The sequence below is a fragment of the Cavia porcellus genome, unplaced genomic scaffold (assembly GCF_034190915.1).
Source record: "Cavia porcellus strain 051 isolate PalLab524CR breed Dunkin Hartley unplaced genomic scaffold, mCavPor4.1 scaffold_9, whole genome shotgun sequence".
Taxonomy (NCBI): domain Eukaryota; kingdom Metazoa; phylum Chordata; class Mammalia; order Rodentia; family Caviidae; genus Cavia; species Cavia porcellus.
This window is the reverse complement of record NW_026947492.1, coordinates 69,148,729-69,173,085: the sequence shown is the minus strand read 5'-3', so window position 1 is coordinate 69,173,085 and position 24,357 is coordinate 69,148,729. Positions and strand designations below refer to the sequence as shown.

Here is a 24,357-nt window from a genome sequence, read left to right as displayed (position 1 = left end):
GTCTCTGTCTCTCTCTCTCTCTTTTCTCTCTCTCAATAAGTACAAGTAAACATGAAAAAGATTACTATGACTGTACACAAGGATGCCACATCATCCATTAATAGTTACTTCCTTTGGACAGACCTTCACTGTTGGTCAACTCTCACCTAATTTTTCTTCACCTAATAATTTGTGCGTAGCCCTATCTTTGTTCACACTATTTGTTTTTATTCAGATTCATTATCCCCCATGCATTTTATTTTCTTGAGAGTAAGAATAGCTTCTAATACAAGTTTAGGACTCTACTACCTAGTAGAAAGCCAAGAGAAAACTATATGAAAAGAGAATAATGGTAACATCAAAATATCTTAAGAAAGGTACAAAATTTGTATCTTTGTGCAAAATGAAAATTGGAGGGATCTTAAAAGTGGACTCCATCATCCACATAGTGTTGCAATAAAGAGATGTAATTGTTCATCTTGTTTAATCATGCTAAATTTTCACCTGTAGCTCTGTGGAATTTCTTGTTTTCTTTAAGTATCACCATTTTCAGAAGTTAGTAATATGACAAATAAAAGATGTGTCAAATAAAAATAAAATTTTGCTATATTCATGGTGTACAATAAATACCATAGAAAAATAAGTAAAACTGAGGGGTCAAAATAGAGGTGGTAAGGGGTCTGGAGATATTTAAACCTCTTCACTACACCATGCTCTGAAAGTTAGGCATGATCTAATAAATCCGTTAAATACATGGGAGCGTAGGTAGTCATTAACAAAAAAGAAACAAATTTACAAGGACAGACAGGGTTTTATCTGTCACACAAAGGTAATCTAAGTACTTTTCTGCTTTTTACTGACTGTAAATACAGAACAATTTTATTGAAGTCAACCATTCAATAAATAAAATGTGTATATGAACTACATTAGTGTTCAAAATGTTTAAAGTGATCAAAATATTGTTTTAACATAACACAAAGAATGGACAGATAACCTTATCTGGGCTGGTTAACCTGTGACAATTGTGCAGTGGAAACAGCAAGTTACTCTAGAATCATATATCTTGAGTCACTAGCTAATATTTTATCCTAATTTTACAGATCATAAGAAGAAATTTTTAAATATAAATGGCAAAAAATGGCAGCATATCAAAATGACACCAGCTCCGTTGGAGTTTCAGGCTTCCTCCTGAACTGTTTGGTCATGTCCCCACACTGGAGACTTTGGCTGTCCCTGCCTCTCGGCCTCCTCTTCCTCCTGGCCATGGGGGCAAATACTATTCTTCTGATCACCATCCGGATGGAGGCCTCTCTGCATGAGCCCATGTACTACCTGCTCAGTCTCCTTTCCCTGCTGGACATCGTGCTCTGGCTCACTGTCATCCCCAAGGTCCTGGCTATCTTCTGGTTTGACAGCAAATCCATCAGCTTTTTTGCCTGCTTCCTTCAGATGTTCATCATGAACAGCTTCCTAGCCATGGAGTCCTGCACCTTCTTGGTCATGGCCTATGATCGCTATGTGGCCATCTGTCACCCTCTACGGTACCCTTCCATCATCAATGATCAATTTGTAATCAAGGCTGCCATTTTCATACTGACCAGGAATATCCTTTTTCCTACCCCCATCCCCATTCTTTCAGCACGACTCCATTACTGTGGGCAAAATGTCATTGAGAACTGCATCTGTGCCAATATGTCTGTCTCCAGGCTCTCTTGTGATGATGTCACTGTCAATCGCCTTTACCAGTTTGCTGGAGGCTGGACTTTGCTAGGCTCTGACCTCATCCTTATCTTTCTCTCTTACAGCCTCATACTGAGGGCTGTGCTGAGACTCAAGGCAGAGGGTGCTGTGGCCAAAGCCCTAAGCACATGCGGCTCCCACTTCATCCTTATTCTCTTCTTTAGCACCATTCTTCTGGTCTTTGTCCTCACTCATGTGGCTAAGAAGAAAATCTCTCCTGATGTACCAGTCATGCTCAATGTTCTCCACCATGTTATCCCTGCAGCCCTCAACCCCATTGTTTATGGGGTGAGAACCCAGGACATCAAACAAGGAATCCAAAGGTTACTGAAGAAAGAATGGTCCAGGGGCTGGGGATTTAGCTCAGCAACATAAGCGACTGCCTTGCAAGCAGGTGGCGGTCATGGGTTCGATCCCCGGTGCATATTAAAAAAAAAAAGTGTAAAAAAAAGAAAGAAAGAAAGAAAGAAAGAATGGTCCTAAGGGAAACTACAGCTCTATGACCCTGATATGGATAATTCATTATTCAGTTAATTAGAAATTTGGGCTGAAATTCATCACTCAGACACAAAATTTCAAGGAGAAAAGTAAGTCCTAATTCTGAAATAAGTTCCAGACTCTATTCTTTGAACATCAACATGCTCTCAAAAAAGGTCTCATGTGTTTGTAACATCTTTCCAAGATTTATTATTCTGAATTTTATGTACCACATAAAAGTAGAAAATGAATATTTCCAGACTATGAGGGTGAATTCTATAATGAAACATATTTTCCAACTAATATGGAATATACATTTTCTTCACATTTAATATTTTTTAAAATGTGATTTGGGGTATGAGTGACACCCATAACAATTTGTTATTTCCAGCCAGTATTAGAACTAAGACAAACATGTAGAATAGTTATGATAAGTTCACAGCATCTTAAATCATAGCCTTTAATAACAGAAAGTGGCTAGAATACGTTTCCTTTGCTTACCAACATTATGCCAATGTGTTTCTTAGCCTTTACATTTCAAGCAAAGCTATTTTATGTCTAGCATACAGAACTCTGAGAGTATGGAGCAATTGTGAGAATTACTAAAAACCCAAAGCAATGATATTTGCTGGATTTAGAAGAGAGAATTAGCACAATAAGCCTTTTCATGACATTTTTGCATGCAATTTGTGTATATTACCTAGTAAAATTCAAGGAAGAAATATATTGAGACAATCTTTTATCATGTTCCATTTTTAGTGGAGTTTCAAAATAAGAATGTCACACATGCAGTTCTTTACTTCATTGCACTTGAAGCGTCACCTTTGGTTTCACAATGACTCAGTTTTTTATCTGTGTCCTGGGCTCTGCCTCAGTGTACTATTATGTCACAGCATGAGAACATGCATAGTAGTTACATTAAAATCTATTGGTGGGCAGTACAAATTGGACCAAGATTTTCTAAGAAACATCTTTGTTTCAGAAACTCAGTGAGGGGGTTGGGGATTTAGCTCAGTGGCATAAACACCTGCCTTGCAAGCCTGTGGTCATGAGTTTGATCTCTAGTACCGGTAAAAATACCAAAAAAAAAAAAAAAAAAAAAGAAAAAAAAGAAAAAAAAAAAAAAAAAGAAAAAAGAAAGAAACTCAATGAGAGCTTGAGATTAGGAAGATGTAAGAAGTTTGCAGTGCAGTCATGTAGTATTCAGGGAAAATAGAAATCATTGTGGTCCCAGGAACATTGAAGGAATGTTTTCCTCTACACACAAAGAACTGGAAAGAAATAAGTTACACATATGTGTAGCAAATGACATGAGAAAGAGAGAAGGCCAAAATTGGTGAGAGGGTGACCTTCAAGTTCTACTTCAAGGCCTGCAATTTGTAGCTGACTGGGAACAACTCAAGAGTCTCACTCAGTTTCAGGATCTCATATCATGAGTTCGATCTCTAGTACCGGTAAAAAAAAATAAAAATAAAATAAAATAAAAAAGAAAGAAAGAAACTCAGTGACAGCTTGAAATTAGGAAGATGTAAGAAGTTTGCAGTACAGTCATGTAGTATTCAGGGAAAAATCAATGTGGTCCCAGGAACGTTGGAAGAGTGTTTTCCTCTACACACAGAGAATTGGAAAGAAATAAGCTACACATATGTGTAGCAAATGACATGAGAAAGAGAGAAGGCCTAAAATGGTGAGAGGGTGACCTTCAAGTTCTACTTCAAGGCCTGCAATTTGCAGCTTACTGGAAACAAGTCAAGAGTCTCACTCAATTTCAGGATCTCATAACTTTCAGGAAAATGAGGTAATTGTTTTAAAATACATCTTTAGTTCTAAGGGTCTATGAAACTACTCACTATCATAGACAGACATCACTCACAGTGTTGAGACTTTTCTGTATACCACCTTTAAACATAGCTATGGAAACTTCCACATTTTCTCAATTAAAATAGAACAGATAAGAAATATAAATATTTGTAAATATGATTTGTGGCTTTGTTCACAAAGCAAATTCAAGACCATGTGAGGGAGCACTCCTGCATCTGCATCATCTCTTATAGTTCTATTTGTATCTAACTAACAAAGAAAGCTTATGGTTTTTCTTGATGTTAAAATTCGTGGATATTTCTTTGTTGGACTTTAGTTATAAGTCTTTAGTAGATGAAGTATCATTTGATTCCCCATCTTGTCTTTAGGAATAACACAAAAACACAATTATTGATATAAGAGAAATATGAATTCCATTCAAGGAAATTTCCATTAAAATTAGCATTCACTCCTGCCTTCTAACCTCCCAGAAGGTACATGCCTCTAATCTCATAATCAGAACAGTTCAAAATGGCTAGCTCATTTAGTCTGAGATAAAAATTCAATCAGATGCTAATCTCTTCAATGTATAGTCTTTAATGATATTTTCTCTAACTTCCATATAATAATGAAAAGAAATAACCTTCAGTTTTTTCCCATATTGAAAGTGCTGACAGTGAGTTATATTTCAATCCAGAGAATGCAATTTAAAGTTACTTTGATTAGTGAATAATAAAAATAATAGCACTTCAGAGAGCAATGGTTGTTCAAGTTAGGAAATAAAAAGGAGACAGCTCCATCATGTTGTTTTGTATCTTAGATTTTAATTTAAAGAGGGGAAAAACAAACCACAACACAGAACAAAGATCAGAAGAAAACAATGTAACTGACACAGATTTCAAAGCAAGACAACAGGAGATCAACAGTGGCTACCATAACGTCTCTTGTTTTCTTTGAAATAGTTGTCTGTATCTTCACACACAGTGAACTGATACAAAACATAATAGAATAAAACTGATCAAAATAGAGCAATGAAGACATTACAGGCTTTCAAATCCAGACAATAGGAAATCCAACAATGGTTGCATAATAATGACTCTTATTCCCTTCAAAATAGCTGTTCATACCTTCATATCTGTTGAAATTAAATAATACAAAACAGACTAAACCACTCTAAACACAGAATAAAATCAATACTGGACTTCACAGCAGTACAATAGGAAATCAGCAATGGATACCATAATATCCCTTTTTCTTCAAAGTAGCTGTTCATATTATCATGCATAGTAGAGTCAATTCTTGTAAACTATTTAGAAGTTCTAGGCATGTCTAAACCTTTACATGTACATCTATCCTTTCCATATTACAGGGAAAAACAAAACAAAGAAAAACAAATCACTAGAAAAACAAGAAATAAAAAGAAAAATAAATAATAATAACAAGGAGCCCAAAACAGTGATGATTATAGGCCTTCAAGGCAAGATGGTAGCAATATAATTAAAATTGTCATTTTACTGAGCGATCTTCAAAAGAATTCCTCAGATCACTAGAAATAAACATGCAAAATTGATCCAATCCTATGAATGTTAACTATTTTGTTCCAAGGGCTGACAGACTTTGTATCACAATCATCTTAGCTATCTTAAGTGTGTCTATACAAATTTAGGTATTTTTTCTTTCCCTTCCTTCCCCCCCTCCTTTTCCCTGACATATTTTTCCCCTTTGAGCAGATCCTTACCCTTTTCACAGTGTTTAATAAGGATTTTGTATCTTATGTACTCTTATCATTTCTTATACCAACAGGACAGTCTAGTATTTACACAAGTGAGTTTCATTTATGTCACATATCAGTATGGTCTCAAGTTACATCCATTTACCTAGAGAAGTCTCAATGTGACATTTCTTTGTAGCTGCACAGTACTCCACTATATAAAAAGTACCACATCTTTTATACGCATTCCTCAGTTGATGAACACTTAGGTTGTTTCCAAGATTTGGCTATTACAATTCGTGCTGCTATAAACATGGGTGCACATATATCACTGTGTCACTGATGTTTTCAGTTCTTCTGGGAATATGCCCAGATATGGAATAGCTGGGTCAAAAGAGACTTCTAATCGCAGCTTGTTGAGGAATCTCCAGACTGATCTCCACGGTGGTTGCACCAGTCTACACTCCCACAAACAGTGCAGAAGAGTTCCTTTTTCTCTGAAGCCTCACCAGCATTTGTTGTTGGTAGTTTTCTTGATCCTGGCCATTCTTTCTGGAGTGAAATGGAACCTCGATATGGTTTTAATTTCTTTTTTCCTAATGACTAACGATGATGAACATTTTTTTCCTGTATTTATTTGCCATTTGTGTTTCTTCATCTGAGACCTGTGTATTCATCTTGGGTGCACATTTTTGGATTGGATCTTTGAATTTTGGGGTCTGATTTTTTCAATTTTTTATACGTTCTAGACAAAATTCCTTTATCTGAGGAACCATTCACTAAGATTCTTTCACAATTTGTGGGTTTCTTTTCATTATGCTGGAGATTTGTGGGTTTCTTTTCATTATGCTGGAGATTTCTTTTGACATGCAGAAACTGTTTAATAACACATGATCCTAGTTATTGATTCTGTGAAGTATTTTGCATGCACTTTGATTCTTGTTCATTAATTCTCTACCTACCCCTATGTCTTCAAGATTTTTACCTACTTTGTCTTCCAACAAATTTAGTGTTTCTGTTTTAATATTTAAATCTTTGATCCATTTAGACTTTAATACATAGTGATAGGCATGGGTCTAGTTTTATTTTACAGCATATGGAGAGCCAATATTTTCCACACCATCTGTTAAAGAAACTATCATTCTTCCAGTGAACGTGTTGGCCCTTTTATCAAAGATGAGGTGACTGAGTGTGTTGGTAGTTGTAATTGTATCTTCTAATCTCTTCCATTGATCTTCAGTTCTGTTTTTATTCCAGTACCATGTTGATTTTATTACAGAAACTTTGTAGTATAACTTCAAGTCAGAGATTGTGATGCCTCCTGCCTTGCCTTTGCTGCTTAGAATTGCCTTTGCTATTCTAGGTCTCTTCTGGTTCCAGATGAATTTTAAGAGTGATTTCTTTAGATCTATGAGGTATTCCAGTGTGTTTTTATTGGGATTACTTTGAATCAGTATAACGTTTTTATAGAATGGCCATTTTCACAATATTTATTCTTCCTCTCCATGAACAAGAAATGTTTTTCCATTTTCTGAGGTCCTCCTTGATTTACTTTTTGAGGACAATGTTATTTTCCCTGAATAGACCTTCTACTTCTTTTGTTAGATTAATTCCTAAGTATTTCAGTTTTTTGGATACTAGTTTTAAGGCTGTGGTTTCTCTTATTTCTCTCTCAGTGATTTTGCTGTTAGTGTATCGGAATGCTATTGATTTTTGAGGGTTGATTTTGTATCCAGCTACATTGCTGAATTTATTTATTATACCTATGAATCTTTCAATGGAGTATTGGAGGTGTTCTATGTAAAGTATCATGTCATCTGCAAATAATGATAATATAACTTCCTATTTTCTATCCTCACTCCTTTTATTTCTGTCTCTTGTCTAACTTATTTGGCTAGTATTTCCAATACCATGTTGATTAGGAACAGTGATAATGAACACTGCTCTTGTTCCTGATTTTAAGGTAAAAGCTTTCAGTTATTAGCCATTTAGTATGGTGCTGGCTGTTGGTTTGTCATTGATGGCCTTTATCATATTGAGTTAAAGACCATCTATTCCAATTCTTTGTAAGGTTCTTATCATGAATGAGTGTTAGACCTTATCATTTTCTGCATTTATAGAAATGATTATGTGATTCTTACTTTTGACTCTATTAATAAGGTGAATTATATTTATTGATTTATGTATATTGAACCATCCTTGCCTTCCTGGGATGAATCCATCTTGGTCATGGTGTAAAATCTTCTTGATGATTTGCTGCATCCTGTTTGCCAATATTTTATTGAGAATTTTTGCATCTATGTTCATTAGGAAGATTGGCCTGTAGCTCTCTCTTTTAGTTGGGTCTTTCTTAGATTTGGGGACAAGAGTAATATTTGCTTCCAGGAGTGAGTTAAGGAGAACTGCATCCGTTTCAATTTCATGGAAGAATTTGTTGAGTGTCAGCATTTAGTCTTCTTTTTATTTCTTGTATAATTCTGCAGTGAATCCATCTGGGCCTGGCTCTTTTTTGTTGGTAAGGATTTAATTACATTTTGAATTTCAATTCATAGAAATCAAGTTATTCAGCAATTTTATATATTCTCGACCCAGCTTTGGTAGTTCATATGTTTCTAGGAATCTATTCACTTCTAATGTATATTGGTTTATGTTTGCTATGTTATCTTTCTCTTGTTGCATCTTTATCTTCCTACTCTGTTTGCCTGCCTTGCTTAGTGGTTTTTTCCTATGTGTAACTAAAATGTTTTTCATTACTATGTGCAGGGTTGGCTTGGTGATCATGAAGTTCTTCAAGTATTTTTTGTCATGGAAATACCTTATTTCTCCATTCATTTTGAAGGACAGTTTTGCAAGGTACATAATTCTGGCTTGGAAGTCATTTTCCTTAGGATCTGAAATACTTCACTCCATTCTCTGCTTGACTTCACTGTTTGTATTGAGAAGTCTGCTGTGATTCTGATAGGTTTACCTCTATAGAGGGTCTGTCTTTTCTCTCTAACAGCTTTTAATATTCTGTTCTTATGTTGGATTTCTGGGATGGTTATTATTATATGTCTAGGTGTAGTTTACTTTTGGTTATGATTATTTGGAGTTCTGTATGGTTCACTGATCTGTATGTCAGTTTCCATTCTCACGTTTGGGAAATTTTCAGCTATTACTTCTGTAAATAGCCTCTTGATATCATTTGTGTTGTCCTTTTCCATTTCATATTTCTTATCTATCTTATGTTGTTTTGCTTTGCATCATCTTGCAACTATTGATTTGTTATTTCTTGACTCATTGTTATTTTTAAAAGGTCTTTCCTTTCCTCTTCACTAGCTGCAATCCTGACTTTAAGGTCAGAAATTCTCTCTTCACATTCATTGAGGCAGTTTTGCCAACTTTCAATGGAATTTTTAATTCCTGGATAACTCTTTGAATCTGCTTCATGCATTATGTTTGTTTCTTATATTGTTCACTCAAGATATTCATCTTTTTGTAGTGTTCCTCTAATTTTTAATCATCTTCTTGAGATGTGTTCAGCATTTCTTTCATTACATTTATCATTTCTTCTCTTATGTAGATTATTTCTGATCTGAGTTCTTTTACAACTTCCTGGAGTTGTTTCTTCACTTCAATCACTATCATTTTGGGGGTTTCATTTCAGGGTTATGGCTTAAATTTTCTTCTATGTCCATGTATCTTAGGCTTGTTTGGTATGGGCTGGAGGTTTCAGAGTGCATTTACTCTTTCATTATGCTATTTTTCTATATTCTCTTAGGAAACCTGAAGGCAAGGTCTCAATTGTTTCTTAGGTTGAGAATGTCTATCCCTACTGAAAGGAGTTTCCCTAGTTGAGTGGAAGTTTTTAGACAGACCTTACCAGGTGACTCCCCTCTGAGCAATGTGTGGTGGCTGCAGGACTGAGTCGAGATTACTGCACACATTTTCAGCTCACAAGGCAGAGTGCAGTCCACTTTAGATCACTCAAAGTCACTGGGTAGTCCCCAATTAGGCCAGAAGGGAACTTCCTAGTGGTCTTCTGATGATGGTGGATGCTGTGCAGTGTCCTACCAGGCTTAGAGTGATGCATAGAGACTGCACCATTGGATGGAACTTTCAACACACACCTTTGGCTCATGAGGCCGAGCACAGGTGTCCCTGGGCCACTGGGGGTCACTTTGTATGGCCCAACTAGGCCAGGAGCAATCTTCCTGGTGGTCCTTCGTGATGGGGGATGCTGAGCAGAGACCTACCAGGCTCCCACCAATGTTCCGATGCCCCACTGTGGGATAGAACACTCAGTGTGCAATTTCAGCTAGCAAGGCAGCATGCAGGCTAGGGAGGTAGCATGCAGACCCCACTCAGGGGTCACTGGGCAGAGCCCATCTAGGCCAAGAGGGACCTTCTCATTTGCCCTTCAGTGATGGTGGACATTGGATAGGGTCCTACCAGGCTCGGAGGGATGTGCTGAAGCTGTACCATGGGGTGGAACTCTCATTCCACACTTTCCACTTGCGAGGCAGAGCATAGGTAGCTTTGGCCACTCAGTGGTTGTTGGGCATATCTTATTTTTTTCTGTTTTGTTTTATTTGTTTGATTGTTTTTGTTTGTATGTTGGGTTTTAGATTGTAGTATTTTGTTTTATTTTGTTCGTATTGAGAATCGCACATAGGATCTTGTACTTTCTAAGTAGGTGCTGTGCTGCCAAGTCATAACCCCCACTCCTACATATTGTAGATTTAAATCTTGCCTTCAAGAGATCTTTACAGCTTTATATATAGATATTTACATTTTTAATTTATAAAAATTTTAATACAATACATGACCCATAGAATACATTGTAACTAATTTTCAATAAGAAGCAGAAAGAAACTATAATCATTCAGACTATGGAAAATGGTAAGGACAGTGTTAAAAATTAAGGATTTTTTAGTAACATTAAAATTATCCAGAAGTGGGTACTCATTCTCTATCACTACTGGGTGCATGTAAGAAATATCAAAAGTGGCCTCCCCATTCAGGCTGCACTTGGAGAACTGTGGAGTTTCCAGCAGGTAGGCAGGTGCACACTATCCCCAGAATCCAGCCTATTTGGTACTCCTGCACTGCACCATCTAGGTGCAGAGGAAGGGCTGGGCAGGTCTAGGGCGCCTACATCTGCCTCCCCGTGTGTCTGGAGGACTGTGGATATCTCAGCAAACAGATGACAATCGCAGGTTCCAAAGGCCCAATGCCCTGCGGTAAGTGCTCAGTGCACTCTTCCCCAAGCCCAAATTGTTCAGGACCCTCCAGGCTTCCAGGTACAGTGAAGTGCATAAGTAGGTTTGAGGCATCTACATCTGCCTCCCCATTCTGGCTGCACTTGGAGAATTTGGAGCTTCCAGCAAGCAGGTGGGTGCACAGTGTCCCTGGAGTCCAGCTTATCTGGAACTACAGAGTTCTAAACAGGCAGAAGAGGGCCATTGGTTCTACAGGCCCAGTGGCTTGGGGAAACTGGGTGCCAGAGTCCTAGGAGCTGCAAACGTAGAAGGGAATTTCCAACAGACCCTGAGGAAGCTTTCAAATAACACTTGAAACACAGAAATGTAGGCAAATGACAAAACAAAAGACCAAATTACGACCTCAAACATCCAGCCCATCTCAGGAAACCCTAGGAGCAATGTATATAGAAGAAAATACATGCCATTCACATCAAATATCAGACATAATAGCTAGAGAAATTAACAAGCAACTCCAGGAAGCTTGAAAGGAATTCAAAGTCAAAATAATCTCTGAGGTAAAGGAAGAAATGATAAAAGAAATGATAGCGATTATGAATATATCTAAAGAAAACACAGTTAAAAAATTGGAGGAACTAAACAAAAAGATAGAATCCCTAGATGAGCGATATAAGAAACAAACAGAATACATAAAGCAGATGCACAGCGGTACACAGGAAAGAAAAAACTCCATTGAAGTTGTAAAAATCACCACAGTAAAAGTGAAGATAGAATTTCAGACCTTGAAGACAGGTTTACAGTTAGCGAAGAGGAAAGGAAAGATCTTTTAAAAATAACAAGGAATCAGAAAATAACAATTCAACAACTGCAAGATGATGCAAGGAAAAATAATGAAGGATTGATGGGAATTAATGAAAAAGAATGAGACAACATAAAGGATGTCAAGAGGATATTTAGAGAAGTAATAGCTGAAAATTTCCCAAGCATGAGATCAGAAACAAGACATCAGAATCAGTGAAGCACATAGAACTCCAAATAGTCATTATCAAAAGAAAACTACACCCAGACATATAATAATCACCATCCCAGAAATCCAACACAAGAATAGGTTATTAAAAGCTGTCAGAGAGAAAAGACATCACTTATAAAGGAAAACCTATCAGAATCACAGCAGACTTCTCAGCACAAACAATAAAGTCAAGAAGAGCATGGAGTGAAGTATTCCAGACCCTAAAGCAAAATGATTTCCAACCTAGACTGATGTATCCTGAAAAACTACCATTCAAAATTGATGGTGAAATATGATACTTCCATGACAAACAATAACTGAAGAACTTCATGAACACCAAGTCAACCCTGCAAAAAATATTGAGAGACAGTTTAGATACACAAAATAAAAAACCACTAAGCAAAGCAGATAATTAAACAGAACAGAAAGATAAAGATGCAACAGCAGAGAGATAACATGTCAACAATAAACCAGCATTTAACAGTATAACCATTAATGTAAATGCTCTCAATGCACCAATCAAAAGAAACAGACTAGCAGAATGGATCAAGAAACAAAATCCAACCATATGCTGTTTACAGGAAACCCATCTAACCCAGAAGGATACTCACAGACTGAAAGTCAAGGGATGGAAAATAATACTTCATGCAGCAGGCACCCATAAAAAAGGCAGGAGTAGACATTCTGTTTGCAGACAACGTGAACTTTAAACCAACAATGACCATAAAGGACAAAGAAGGTCACTACGTATTCGTTACGGGAAAACTCCAAGAGGAAGAGATAACTATCTTAAATACATATGCACCAAACTCCAGAGCACACAGTTATATAAAACAACTATTAACAGAAATGAAAACTCAAATTATCAGTAACACAATTGTAAAGGAGAACTTAATATGCCATTGACACCAAGGGACAGATCAACCAGACAGAAAATGAGCAAAGAAATAACAGAATTGAAATCACACCTGTAAACAAATGGACTTGATAGACTTATACAGAATATTCCACCCAACAACATCAGAATACACATTCTTCTCAGCAGTACATGGATCATTCTCTAAAAGAGACCATATATTAGATCACAGAACATAAACAAATGCAAAAGGGTTGAAATGATCCCTTGCATGCTACTGGATCATAGCGCTCTGAAATTAGAAATTAATGACAAAAGATACTGCAAAAATCCCACAAAAACATGGAAACTGATTAACACACTCTTGAGTAATCAGTGGGTCACAGAATAAGTTAAACAATACCTAAAAGAAAATGAAAATGCAGAGACAACTTACCGAAATCTGGGGGTTGAAATGAAAGCCGTCCTCAGAGGATAATTTATTGCACTGACATCCCACATCAGAAAAACAGAACGAATACAAATAAATAACCTGATGCTATACCTCAAACTGCTAGAAAAAGAAAAGCAAGTAAATCCCAAAGCCAATAGAATAGAGGAAATTATAAAAATCAGAGCAGAAATCAATGCAGTAGAGACTAAGAAAACAATCCAAAGAAACAACGAATCAAAGAGTTGCTTCTTTGAAAGAATAAATAAAATCGATAAGCCACTAACCAACCATATTTTAAAAAGGGAAGAAAAAGCTCAAATTCATGCAATAAGAAATGAAAAAGGTGAAATCACTACACACTCTACAGAAATACAGAAGATCATCAACACCTATTTCAAAAACCTCTACGCTCAAAGGTTTGATAACACAGAAGAAATAGATTCTTAGAAACACATGACATAACAAAGCAAATCAAGAGGATGTAAAACTGCTGAATAACCCAATCTCTATTAATGAAATTGAAAATATAATTAAGTCCTTACCTACAAAGAAGAGCCCAGGAACCGATGGATTCACAGCAGAATTCTACAAGAAATACAAAGAAGAACTAATACTGACACTCCTCAAACTATTCAATGAAATTGAAAGAGCAGCAATCCTTCCTAAGTCATTCCTGGAAGCAGATATTACTGTAGTACCAAAATCTGAGAAAGACCCACCTATAAAAGAGAACTATAGACCAATCTCCCTGTGAACACAGATGCAAAAATCCTCATTAAAATATTGGCAAATAGGATGCAGCAAATCATCAAGAAGAATATACAACATGACCAAGTGGGATTCATCCCAGGAATGCAGGGATGGTTCAACATATGTAAATCAATAAATGTAATCCACCGTATCAATAAAGCCAAAATTAAGAATCAAATGATCATTTTTATAGATGCAGAAAAAGCATTCGATGAGGTCCAACATTCATTCATGATAAGAACTTTACAGAAAACTGGAATAGATGGGCTTTACCTCAATATAACAAAGGCCAATTATGACAAACCAACAGCCAGCATCATACTAAATAGCCAAAAATAAAAGCCTTTACTTTAAAATCAGGCACAAGACACGGATGTCTTTTATCACCACTCCTATTTAATATAGTACTGGAAGTACTAGCCAGAGCAATTAGACAAGAGAGAGAAATAAATGATGTAAATATAGGAAAAGAAGAAGTTAAATTACCATTGTTTGCAGATGACGATACTCTACATAGAAGACCCCCTAAACTCCATTGAAAGATTGTTAGATATAATAAATAAATTCAGTAATGCAGCTGGATACATAATCAATACTCAGAAATCAATAGCATTCCTATACACGAACAACAAAATCACAGAGAGGAAAATAAGTGAAACCACACTCTTCACACTAGCTAGCAAATAATGAAACATTTAGGAATTACTCTTATGAAGGAAGTGAAACACCTATACAGGGAAAATTATAATACACCCGAAAAAGAAATTGCAGATGATCTCAGAAAATGGAAAAACATCCTTTGCTCATGGATATAAAGAACATCCTTGTGAAAATGGCCATTCTCCCAAAACTGTTATAGAGATTCAATGCAATCGCAATAAAAATACCATCAACATACCTTATAAATCTAGAAAAACCACTCCTATAATTCATCTGGAACCAGAAGATACCTAGAATAGCAAAAGAATTTCTAAGCAGCAAAAGCAAGACAGGAGGCATCACAATCCCTGACTTCACGTTATACTACAAAGCAACAGTAGTAAAATGAACATGGTATTTTAATCAAAACAGAGACGAAGATCAATGGAATAGATTAGGAGATAAAAACCACAACTACAAACACACTCAACCACCTTATCTTTGATAAAGGATCCAAGCAGGTTCACTGGAAGAAAGATAGTTTCTTTAATATATGGTGCTGGAAAATCTGGCTCTCCATTTGCCAAAAACTAAAGCTAGACCCATGTTTGTCACCCTGTACTAAATTAAAATCTAAATGGGTCAAAGATATGAATATTAAAAAAGAAACACTAAATCTATTGGAAGACAAATTGGGTAGAAACCTTGAAGACATAGGGGTAGGTAGATAATTTATGAATAGAACTCAATCCGCATGGGAAATACTTCCCAGAATGAATAAATGGGACCACTTCTTATTAAAAAGGTTCTGCAGGTCAAAAGAAATCTGAAGCATCGTGAAAAGAAAACCCACAAACTGGGAAAAGATTTTAGTGAACTCTCTCTCAGACAAGGGACTCTTGTCTAAAACATATAAAGAAATAAAAAAAAAAAAAACCCTCAGGCCCCAAAATTCAAAGATCCAATTCAAAAATTGACATCTGAGATGAATACGAACTTCTCAGAGGAAGAAATACATATGGCAAATAAATACATGAAAAAATGTTCATCATCATTGGTCATTAGAGAAATGCAAATTAAAACCACACTGAGATTCCATCTCACTCCTGAAAGAATGGCCAGGATCAAGAAAACCAACAACAACAAATGCTGGAGAGGCTTTGGGGAAAAAGGAACTCTCCCTCACTTTTGGTTGGAGTGTACACTGGTACAACTTTGTGGAGGTTAGTCTGGAGATTTCTCAAACCCTGGGAACAGAAGTCCGTTTTATTCCAGCTATTCCACTTGTAGGCATATTCTCAGAAGAACTGAAAGCATCATACCACAGTAATATATGTGCACCTATGTTTATAGCAGCACAATTTGTAGTCACCAGTACTTGATAACAACCTGTGTCCATCAACTGAGGAATAGATAAAAAAAGTAGTGGTACTTCTATACAATGGAGTATTACTCAGCTATAAAGAAGGATCACATTGAGATATTTCTCAATAAATAGGCGCAGCTTCAGACCATACTCATAAGTGAAATAAATCAATCTCGCATGTGTGAATACCAAATAGTTTCCCTAATGTAAGTAAGATTCAAATATATAAAAGTATTTGGTAATCATGATTCCCTTATTAATTGGAAAGGCTTTAATTCTGGGCTTCTTGATATGGAAATATTTGAAGCTATAGTATATGAAGTTATATTCAAATATTTCAAGGAAAAAGAGAGACACTATGGAAACTACTATTAAGTCGGGTTGTTTGGTGGTGAACCAGTAGGTTGCTGAAACAGTCATGCTTTGACCCGTATTGTTATATTGTTATGTCCTGTTTTATCTCAATCTCTGCCTTATTCATTAAAAAATTATTTAGTTATTTTTATGATTTTTGTAATTAAGGGGAAAAATTTTAAAAATTGGCAGGGTATATAATAGTAAGTTTTTGATTTCCTATTAACTTGTTTTAAGTCCTGCAATACCCCCACTATCTTGTTTTGACTGATTAGACTCTGTTCTGTTCTGTATGATAGTATCAAGTTTGAGGGTATAGGCAACTACTTTGAAGGTAATAAGATTCACTAAGATGCCCATTCTGGTTTGACTATTGTCTCCTTTGGAAGTCCTGTAATGTTTACAATGTTTAGGTTTTATTGGTCTTGTTCTCTACTGTTTTGTTCAACTTTATAATACCTAATGAGATACACAATTCTTTTTAAGGAAGCAAGAGGCATTATGGTAACCATTTTTGATAACCTTGTGCTCTGTTTTTACATCATGTAGTATGTCTATCCTTGGTTTTGACTGACAGCTTTGTTTTGCCATATTTGACTTTATTCTCTTCCAAAAATTAGTAATAAGAACTAAGGAGTAATAAAATCCAAAATGTGTAAATTTTGTTGTAAAAAAGAGAGGGAAAAAGTGCTCTAAAGGATACAACTGCAAGTGTGTTTAGGGGTGTTAAATAGCTGACTATATTAATGTTTTTGGTTGGATCATTGAACACAACTGTTTGCAGGCTCTCTGAAAGTTCACTTTGTATGCTGTGATACTGTGACTTGAGCAACTATCTCTAAGATGATAATGTGTAATCTATTAACTGGTGATTTCTTACTGTTTTTGTTTTGTAGTTCTGTATTACTTGAACCCTTACACCACTTTGTTTTGTTTTGTTTTTTTCTCTTTTTCCTTTCAAATACAATTTTAAAAAATATCAAAAGAGATATTCCAATTGACACTAGAATGTGATCAAGAAATTTATTGATTAAATTAATGAGTGACCACAGGTCAGCACACTGGCCATGTTGACTAAATTTTCAAACCACATGTTTCTTATCTAATATATATGTAACACCTAATATGTTCTAGACACTCTAGGTGCTGAGGATAAGATCATAAGAAACAAAGACAAGAAATATGTACATTCTACAGATAAATTCAACACCTTAAGCAAGAGATAATTAAAAGTTATTTTGGGTAATGCTAACTATTATGTGCAAAAGATTACTTACTATATTACAGGCACCATAGCAAGCTGAGAGGCCACTTTGTATATGATTATTAAAAATACTCTCTACAAAAATGATTTTGGAATTGAGATTATTAATGTTGAAGTCAATCATTTGAACACATGTCTTAAATCTTCTCCAATAAAATGGAACTGTAAACAGAGTATAATCCAAGAACAAACAAAAATACAAGAAATAGTGGACATCCCAACTATGCTACTATTGATAGTCACACTACATTCCTGGAGCAGAAAAGAAAACACTCAATGCCATTGGTCCCTGGAGATATATGCTGCAGACAATCTGTCCAAGTAAAGGAGATGTACTTATGTAATTGCTAACAGAGCCCAGACCAGGCAGAAAACCAGCAGTCAATGAAGAATTATACGATGGGGAATTTGGATCAAAACTAAAGCATGTATCCCATCATTTGAGCCAGAGTCAAACAAAAAAATAGGCTGAGCTTTCAAGTCCACATTCCTATTCTAATGGTATTACGCATGGAAATCTACAACAGAGCAGCCACCTTATATATTGATGAACTTATTTGGAATGGTGCACACCACTAAAGCATCCACCTCAAATATTGTTAAATTATATGATTTTATCCTCTTTAATTATGAAATTGGTGCCACTGGGGACAAATATCAACAAAAGGTACATTGTTGAATCTGATCAATCAGCTATAAATAAAAGAGACCTACAACTATCACACACCCAATCACATTTTGTCATGGATTCCCAGATCTGGGTTAGGGACATGGTTCAGTTCTGTCCATGAGAGATTCCCATATTAATTTCTATTGATTGCTATTAAGTAATCAATATATTTTGCTCTTGATTTTTCTTTAAGTCTTGCTTTAAAATTGTACTGCCATTTTGAATATAGTACATAATTACAATGTACTTCTAAATTATACTGATTCATGTTTTAACCTTTTCATGTGGCATAATTTAATATATCTGAGAAGCAAGCATATAAAATTTCATCAATAAGTAGTAATTTCTTTTAGAATAAGGCTCTGTAAGCCAGATGGCAAATAATAGAACCAAACGTCTTGAGAGAAGCAAGTCATAAAAGTAATTGAAAAAGCACCTGCTGTTTGCAAGAGACAATGCCAGATTTTGCAGAAAAAATAAATTATACACAGTCTAAATTCTCAATAATGTCACCATCTGCTGGTGGTAACAAACAACGGATTAAGAATATCCAAAATTTGAAAAACCTTCCTTAATAATGAGAGTGGAACTAGTGATTAATTACTGATCCCCAGATCAGAATCTAAACGAAGATGCAAAGAGATATACAGGAAACCAAAAATTCCATTGAAAGTTGTAAAAACTGGCTCAATGAAAGGGAAAAGAGAATTTCAGACCTTGAAGACAAGATTGCAGAGGATATTTAGAGAAGTAATAGTTGAAAATTTGACAAACATGAGAATGGAAACTGATATCAGGATCAGTGAAGCATATAGAACTCCAAATAGCCATAACCAAAATAAAATACACCCAGAAACATAATAATCACCATCCTAGAAATTGAACAAAAGAATAGCATATTAAAAGCTGTCAGAGAGAAAAGACATGATCGCCTATAAAGGAAAAGCTATCAGAATCGCAGCAGACTTCTCAGGACAAACAATAAAGTCAAGAAGAGTACAGAGTAAAGTATTTCAGATCCTAAAGGAAAATGATTTCCAACCTAGGCTGATGTATCCTGAAAAAGTGTCCTTCAAAATTAATGGAGAAATGAGATACTTCCATGCCAAAGAACAGCTGAAGAACTTCATGATCAGCAAGCCAACCCTGCAAAGAATATTGAAAGACAGCCTAGACACATTTAGGAAAAAATGACTAAACAAAACAGACAATTAAACAAAACAGAAAGATAACATGTCAACAATATACCAATATATAACAGTTATAACCATTAATGCAAATGGTCTCAATGCATCAATTAAAAGAAACAAACTGGCAGAATGGATCAAGAAACAAAGTCCAACCATATGCTGTCTACAAGAAACCCATCTGACCCAAAAGGATACTCATCGACTGAAACTCAAAGGATGGAAAACAATACTTCATTGAACAAGAACAAAAAAGAAAAAAAAAAAAAAAAACAGGAATAGCTATTCTGTTTGCAGACAATGTGAACTTCAAACCAATAATGATCAGAAGGGATAAAGAAGGTCACTACATACTGATTGGGGAAAACTTCAAGACAAATAGATAACTATCTTAAATATATATATATATATATATATATATATATATATATGCACCAAATTTCGAGCGCAACAAGTTATATAAAATAGTATTTACAGAAATGAAAAACCAAAGCAGCAGGGACACAATTCTAACAGGAGATTTTAATACACTATTGACACCAATGGACAGATCAACCTGAAAAAAATCAGCAAAGAAATAAAAGAACCGAATCACACCTGTGAACAAATGGACTTGATAGACATATACAGAGTATTCCACCCAACAACAACAGAATACACATTCTTCTCAGCATTACATGGGTCATTCTCTAAAATCAACCATATAATAACTCACAGAATATATGTAAATAAATGCAAAAGGGTTGAAATGATCCCTTGCATGCTACTGGATCATAGCGCTATGAAATTAGAAATTAATGATAAAAGATACTGCAAAAATCCCACAAACACATAGAAACTGAATAACACACTCTTGAGTAACTGGTGGGTCACAGAGGAAATTAAAGAAATTAAAAAATACCTACAAACAAATTAAAACCCAAACACAACTTACCGGAATCTGTGCGATGAAATGAAAGCTGTCCTCAGAGGAAAATTTATTGCACTGAGTTCCCACATCAGGAAAACAGAAAGAATATGAATGATTAACCTGATGTTACACCTCAAACATCTAGTAAAAGAAGAGTAGGTCAAGCCAAAGCCAAAAGAAGAGAAGCAATTATAAAAATCAGAGCAGAAATCAATGCAGTAGAGACTGAAAAAAATCCAAAACATCAATGAATCAAAGAGTCGGTTCTGTGAAATAATAAATAAAATTGATAAGCCACTAGCCAACCTTATTTTAAACAGGGAAGAAAAAGCTCAAATTCACACAATAAGGAATAAAAAAGGCGAAATAAACTACTGACCTTATAGAAATACAGAAGATCATCAACACCTATTTTGAAAACCTCTACTCTCAAAAGTTTGATAGCACAGAGGAAACAGACAGATTCCTAAAATCATATGAAGTACCAAAGCTAGGTCATGAAGATGTAAAACTGCTGAATAACTCAATTTCTATTAATGAAATTGAAAACTTAATTAAGTTCCTTACCTACAAAGAAGAGCCCAGGCCCCGATGGATTCATGGCAGAATTCTACAAGAAATTCAAAGAAGACTTAATGCCAACACTCCTCAAACTCTTCTATGAAATTTAAAGGGAAGCAATCCTTCTTAAATCGTTCCTAGAAGCAAATATTATTCTAGTACCAAAACCTGAAAAGGACCCACTGAAAAAGAGAACTACAGACTAATCTCCCTAATGAACACAGATGCAAAAGTCCTCAATAAAATACTGGCAAATAGGATGCAGCAAATAATCAAGAAAATCATACACCATGACCAAGTGGGATTCATCCCAGGCATGCAGGGATGGTTCAACATACATAAATCAATAAATGTAACCCACCACATCAATAAAGCCAAAAGTAAGAATCAGAAGAAAATTTCTATAGATACAGAAAAAGCTTTTGATAAGGGCCAACATTTATATATGATGAGAACCCTTCAGAAAATTGAAATAGATGGTCTTTACCTCAATATAATAAAGGCCATTTATGACAAACCAACAGCCAGTATCATACTAAATGGCCAAAAATTGAAGGCCTTTACTTTATTTTTTTTTAAATTTTATTTAAGGAGAAAAGAAAAAAAAAAGCAGGGAAAGGGTACAAGTTATACAGATTTACAGAAAAAAAATGAACAGTAAGAAATCACTAGTTAATGGATTACATATTGTCATCTTAGAAATAATTGTTCAAGTCACAAAATTAAAGCTTGTAAAGTGGACATTCCATCAATGATACTGCAAACAGTTCTGTTCATTGATCCAATAAAACTCTGTGATATCATTTTCTATCTTATACACTTAAATATACATGCAGTTATATAGTTTGGAGCACTTTCTTTTCCTTTCTTTTGTACCATGACTATTACACATTTTGGGTTTCATTGCTCCCACGGTTCTTATTACTTTTTTGGAAGAGAGTAAAACCAAATGTGACATAACAGAACAGAATCGGTCAAGTCAAAAGGGTGGACATAATAGATAATGTAAAAACATAATACAAGGTGATCAACAATGGTTACCATAATGCCTCCCGCTATCTCTAATAGAATTGCCTATATTGTTAGTTATAATACAATTGAAGAAAACAGTAAAGAATAAAACCAACAAAACCAAAACATTGGAGACATTGTAGGTCTTCAAAAGTAGATAAAAGTCAACAAGAATGGGCGTCATAATGAATCTCATTATCTTTACAGCTGATGCCTAAACTTTCGAACCTGATACTATCCAGCAAAACAGAATAGGGGAACATCAGTTGAAAACCAGATGGTGAGAGTAATACAGGGCTTTAAATCAAGGTAATGAAAAGTCAAAGTGGGTTACTATAATATATCCTGCTATTTTTTTTCCTTTAATTAAAAGAATAAAGATAAAAAAGTACATAATGGAGTGGAGATTGAGATAAAAGAGGGCATAACAATGAAACAGCGCAGATCAAAACATAACCATTTAAGCAGAATAGTGTTTCACCACCAGATAATCCTAACCTAAAAGTAGTTACCATATTGTCTCTTTCTTTGAAATCCTTGAGTACAACTTGGTATACTGAGCATTAAGTATATCAAAACAATGTAAAACCATTCAAGAGAATGACAGCATTACAGAGTATTTAGAATCGACTAACAGAAAATAAACAATGGTTTCTGTATAATCTCCTTGTCTTTAAAAGGTTTTTGCTTATACTATCGTACATACTAAAATCCAATAAGATACAGCCTATTTAGACCATTGGAGACAGAAGGACAAAAGCTAGATGAGACTTCAAAACAAGATGATACTAAATCAGTATTACCTATTAAGATGTCATTTTCTCCAAAATAGCTGTTCCTATCATCCAATCTTCTCTGCCTCATTTCTGTTGAGCTCTTTTTCTGTCAGTAGCTGTCAGTTTGTCTTCTTCATTTTGTTCTCTGCTCCATTCGTTGTGGCCTCTCTGCCATTATTTCTGGATTCTTTGTATTTTTCTTTTTTTAGAATATCCCACAATACTCTCTGGAGAGTTGAATTGGTGGTTGCAAATTCCCCCAGTTCCTCTTTATCCTGGAAGCACCTTGTTTTTCCATCAATTTCCAGGGACAGTTGTGCAGGATATCTCGATCTTGCCTGGAGATTATTATCTTTCAAACTTGAATTATTTCCCCCCATGCTCTTCGTGATTTGATGGTTTATGCAGAGAAATCTGCTGTAATTCTGATGGGTGTTCCCTTGTAAGTGGTCTGTTTCTTGTCTCTTACAGCTTTTAATATTCTGTTCTTGTATTGAATTTCTGGAATTTTTATTATTATATGCCTGGGTGTTGCTCTGTTTGGGTTGTAGGTAGCTGGGGTCCTGTGTGCCTCATACATCTGAGTATCTTTACCTTTTGCTAAATTAGGAAAATTCTCCTGGATTATTTCTGTGAGTAGCTTTTGTAGTTCACTTGTTTGTGTCCCTACTTCTTCTTTTATGTTCTTAATCCTTAAGTTATGGATCCTCTTATCATCTTCTTGTCTTTGTATTATTGCTGTTTGTTTCTTTGTTATTTTTAAGAAGTTTTTCATTTCATTCTCCCATATTACAAGTCTGCCCTCCAGTTCAGATAGTCTGTCCTTAGTTTCTTTCAAGCTGTTATGCCAGTCTTCTATAGACTTCTTAGTATCTTGGTAGTCCCTTTGAACCTGCTTCACATATTCTATGCTTTCTCTGTTTTCTCCATCAAACAATTCTCCCCTTTTTTTCTGTTCTTCCATTCCACCACCTGTTTTTTCTTGGGTGGTACTTAGCATTTCTCTAACTATTCTGCATACTTCTAGCTTCAGGTCGTTGATAACTTCATTCCTGAATTGGTCTATGAGGCTCTCTATATGGTGCCTTATGTGTATTGGTGCGGTGTCTGCTATTGCCTGTTTTTCAGAATTGGGGGCCGAGGAGCCTTTTTTGTTGCTGCCTCTTCCCATGCTGCCTCTTCTTCTCTGTTCCTTATATATGCAAGCTTATATAAGAGGCCCAGCTTCTCTCCCAGTCAGCCACAGCCTGTTCGAATTGCGCCAGTTAGGTGTTCCTGCTCACCGCTGTGCACCAGGGAGTTACGGACCAGGCAGCCTACATGTCTCCCCTCACGGCCACCATCAGGCTCTGGGATCTGGGTTGGGACAGCCTACCAGGTCCGCCAGCAGCGTCACACAGGCCAGGCACTTTTCACCAATCCCGCCCGAGAGGGGGATGTGTGGCTGGAGTCACCACCGCGCCCTGCTCCCGCAGGACTGCTCGGGCCCAAAAAGTCCTCCACTGGAGTCAAACTGTGGTAGAGTGTCAGTTTCTCTTACTCACCTCACCATAAGTCAGTGCACGCCTCCCTGCCATTCGCAGATTGCCATTCTCAGAGCTTCTGCGCGTCTCTCTCCTTGCCGAGCCACTGTAGAGGCAGCCAGCCGCCGCGCGGCGGGAAA

The 24,357-nt window shown here is 35.9% G+C and overlaps 1 protein-coding gene across 1 annotated transcript; it reads left to right on the top strand.

The window, feature by feature from the left end:
- Positions 1-1,116: 1,116 nt before the first annotated feature.
- Positions 1,117-10,219, top strand: LOC100732737 (olfactory receptor 56A3-like). Its single transcript, XM_063255632.1, has 2 exons — positions 1,117-2,060; positions 10,111-10,219. The coding sequence occupies exons 1-2, from the start codon at positions 1,117-1,119 to the stop codon at positions 10,217-10,219; spliced, it is 1,053 nt and encodes a 350-aa protein (XP_063111702.1).
- The last annotated feature ends 14,138 nt before the right edge of the window (positions 10,220-24,357 follow it).

What these genes read in the sequence shown, in the direction of transcription:
- LOC100732737 (XM_063255632.1), top strand. Translation starts at nt 1,117, where the DNA reads ATGGCAGCATATCAAAATGACACCAGCTCCGTTGGAGTTTCAGGCTTC. An exon ending in AGGTTACTGAAGAAAGAATG is followed by an intron (nt 2,061 to 10,110) that starts GTCCAGGGGCTG and finishes TTTGCCCTTCAG; the next exon opens with TGATGGTGGACATTGGATAG.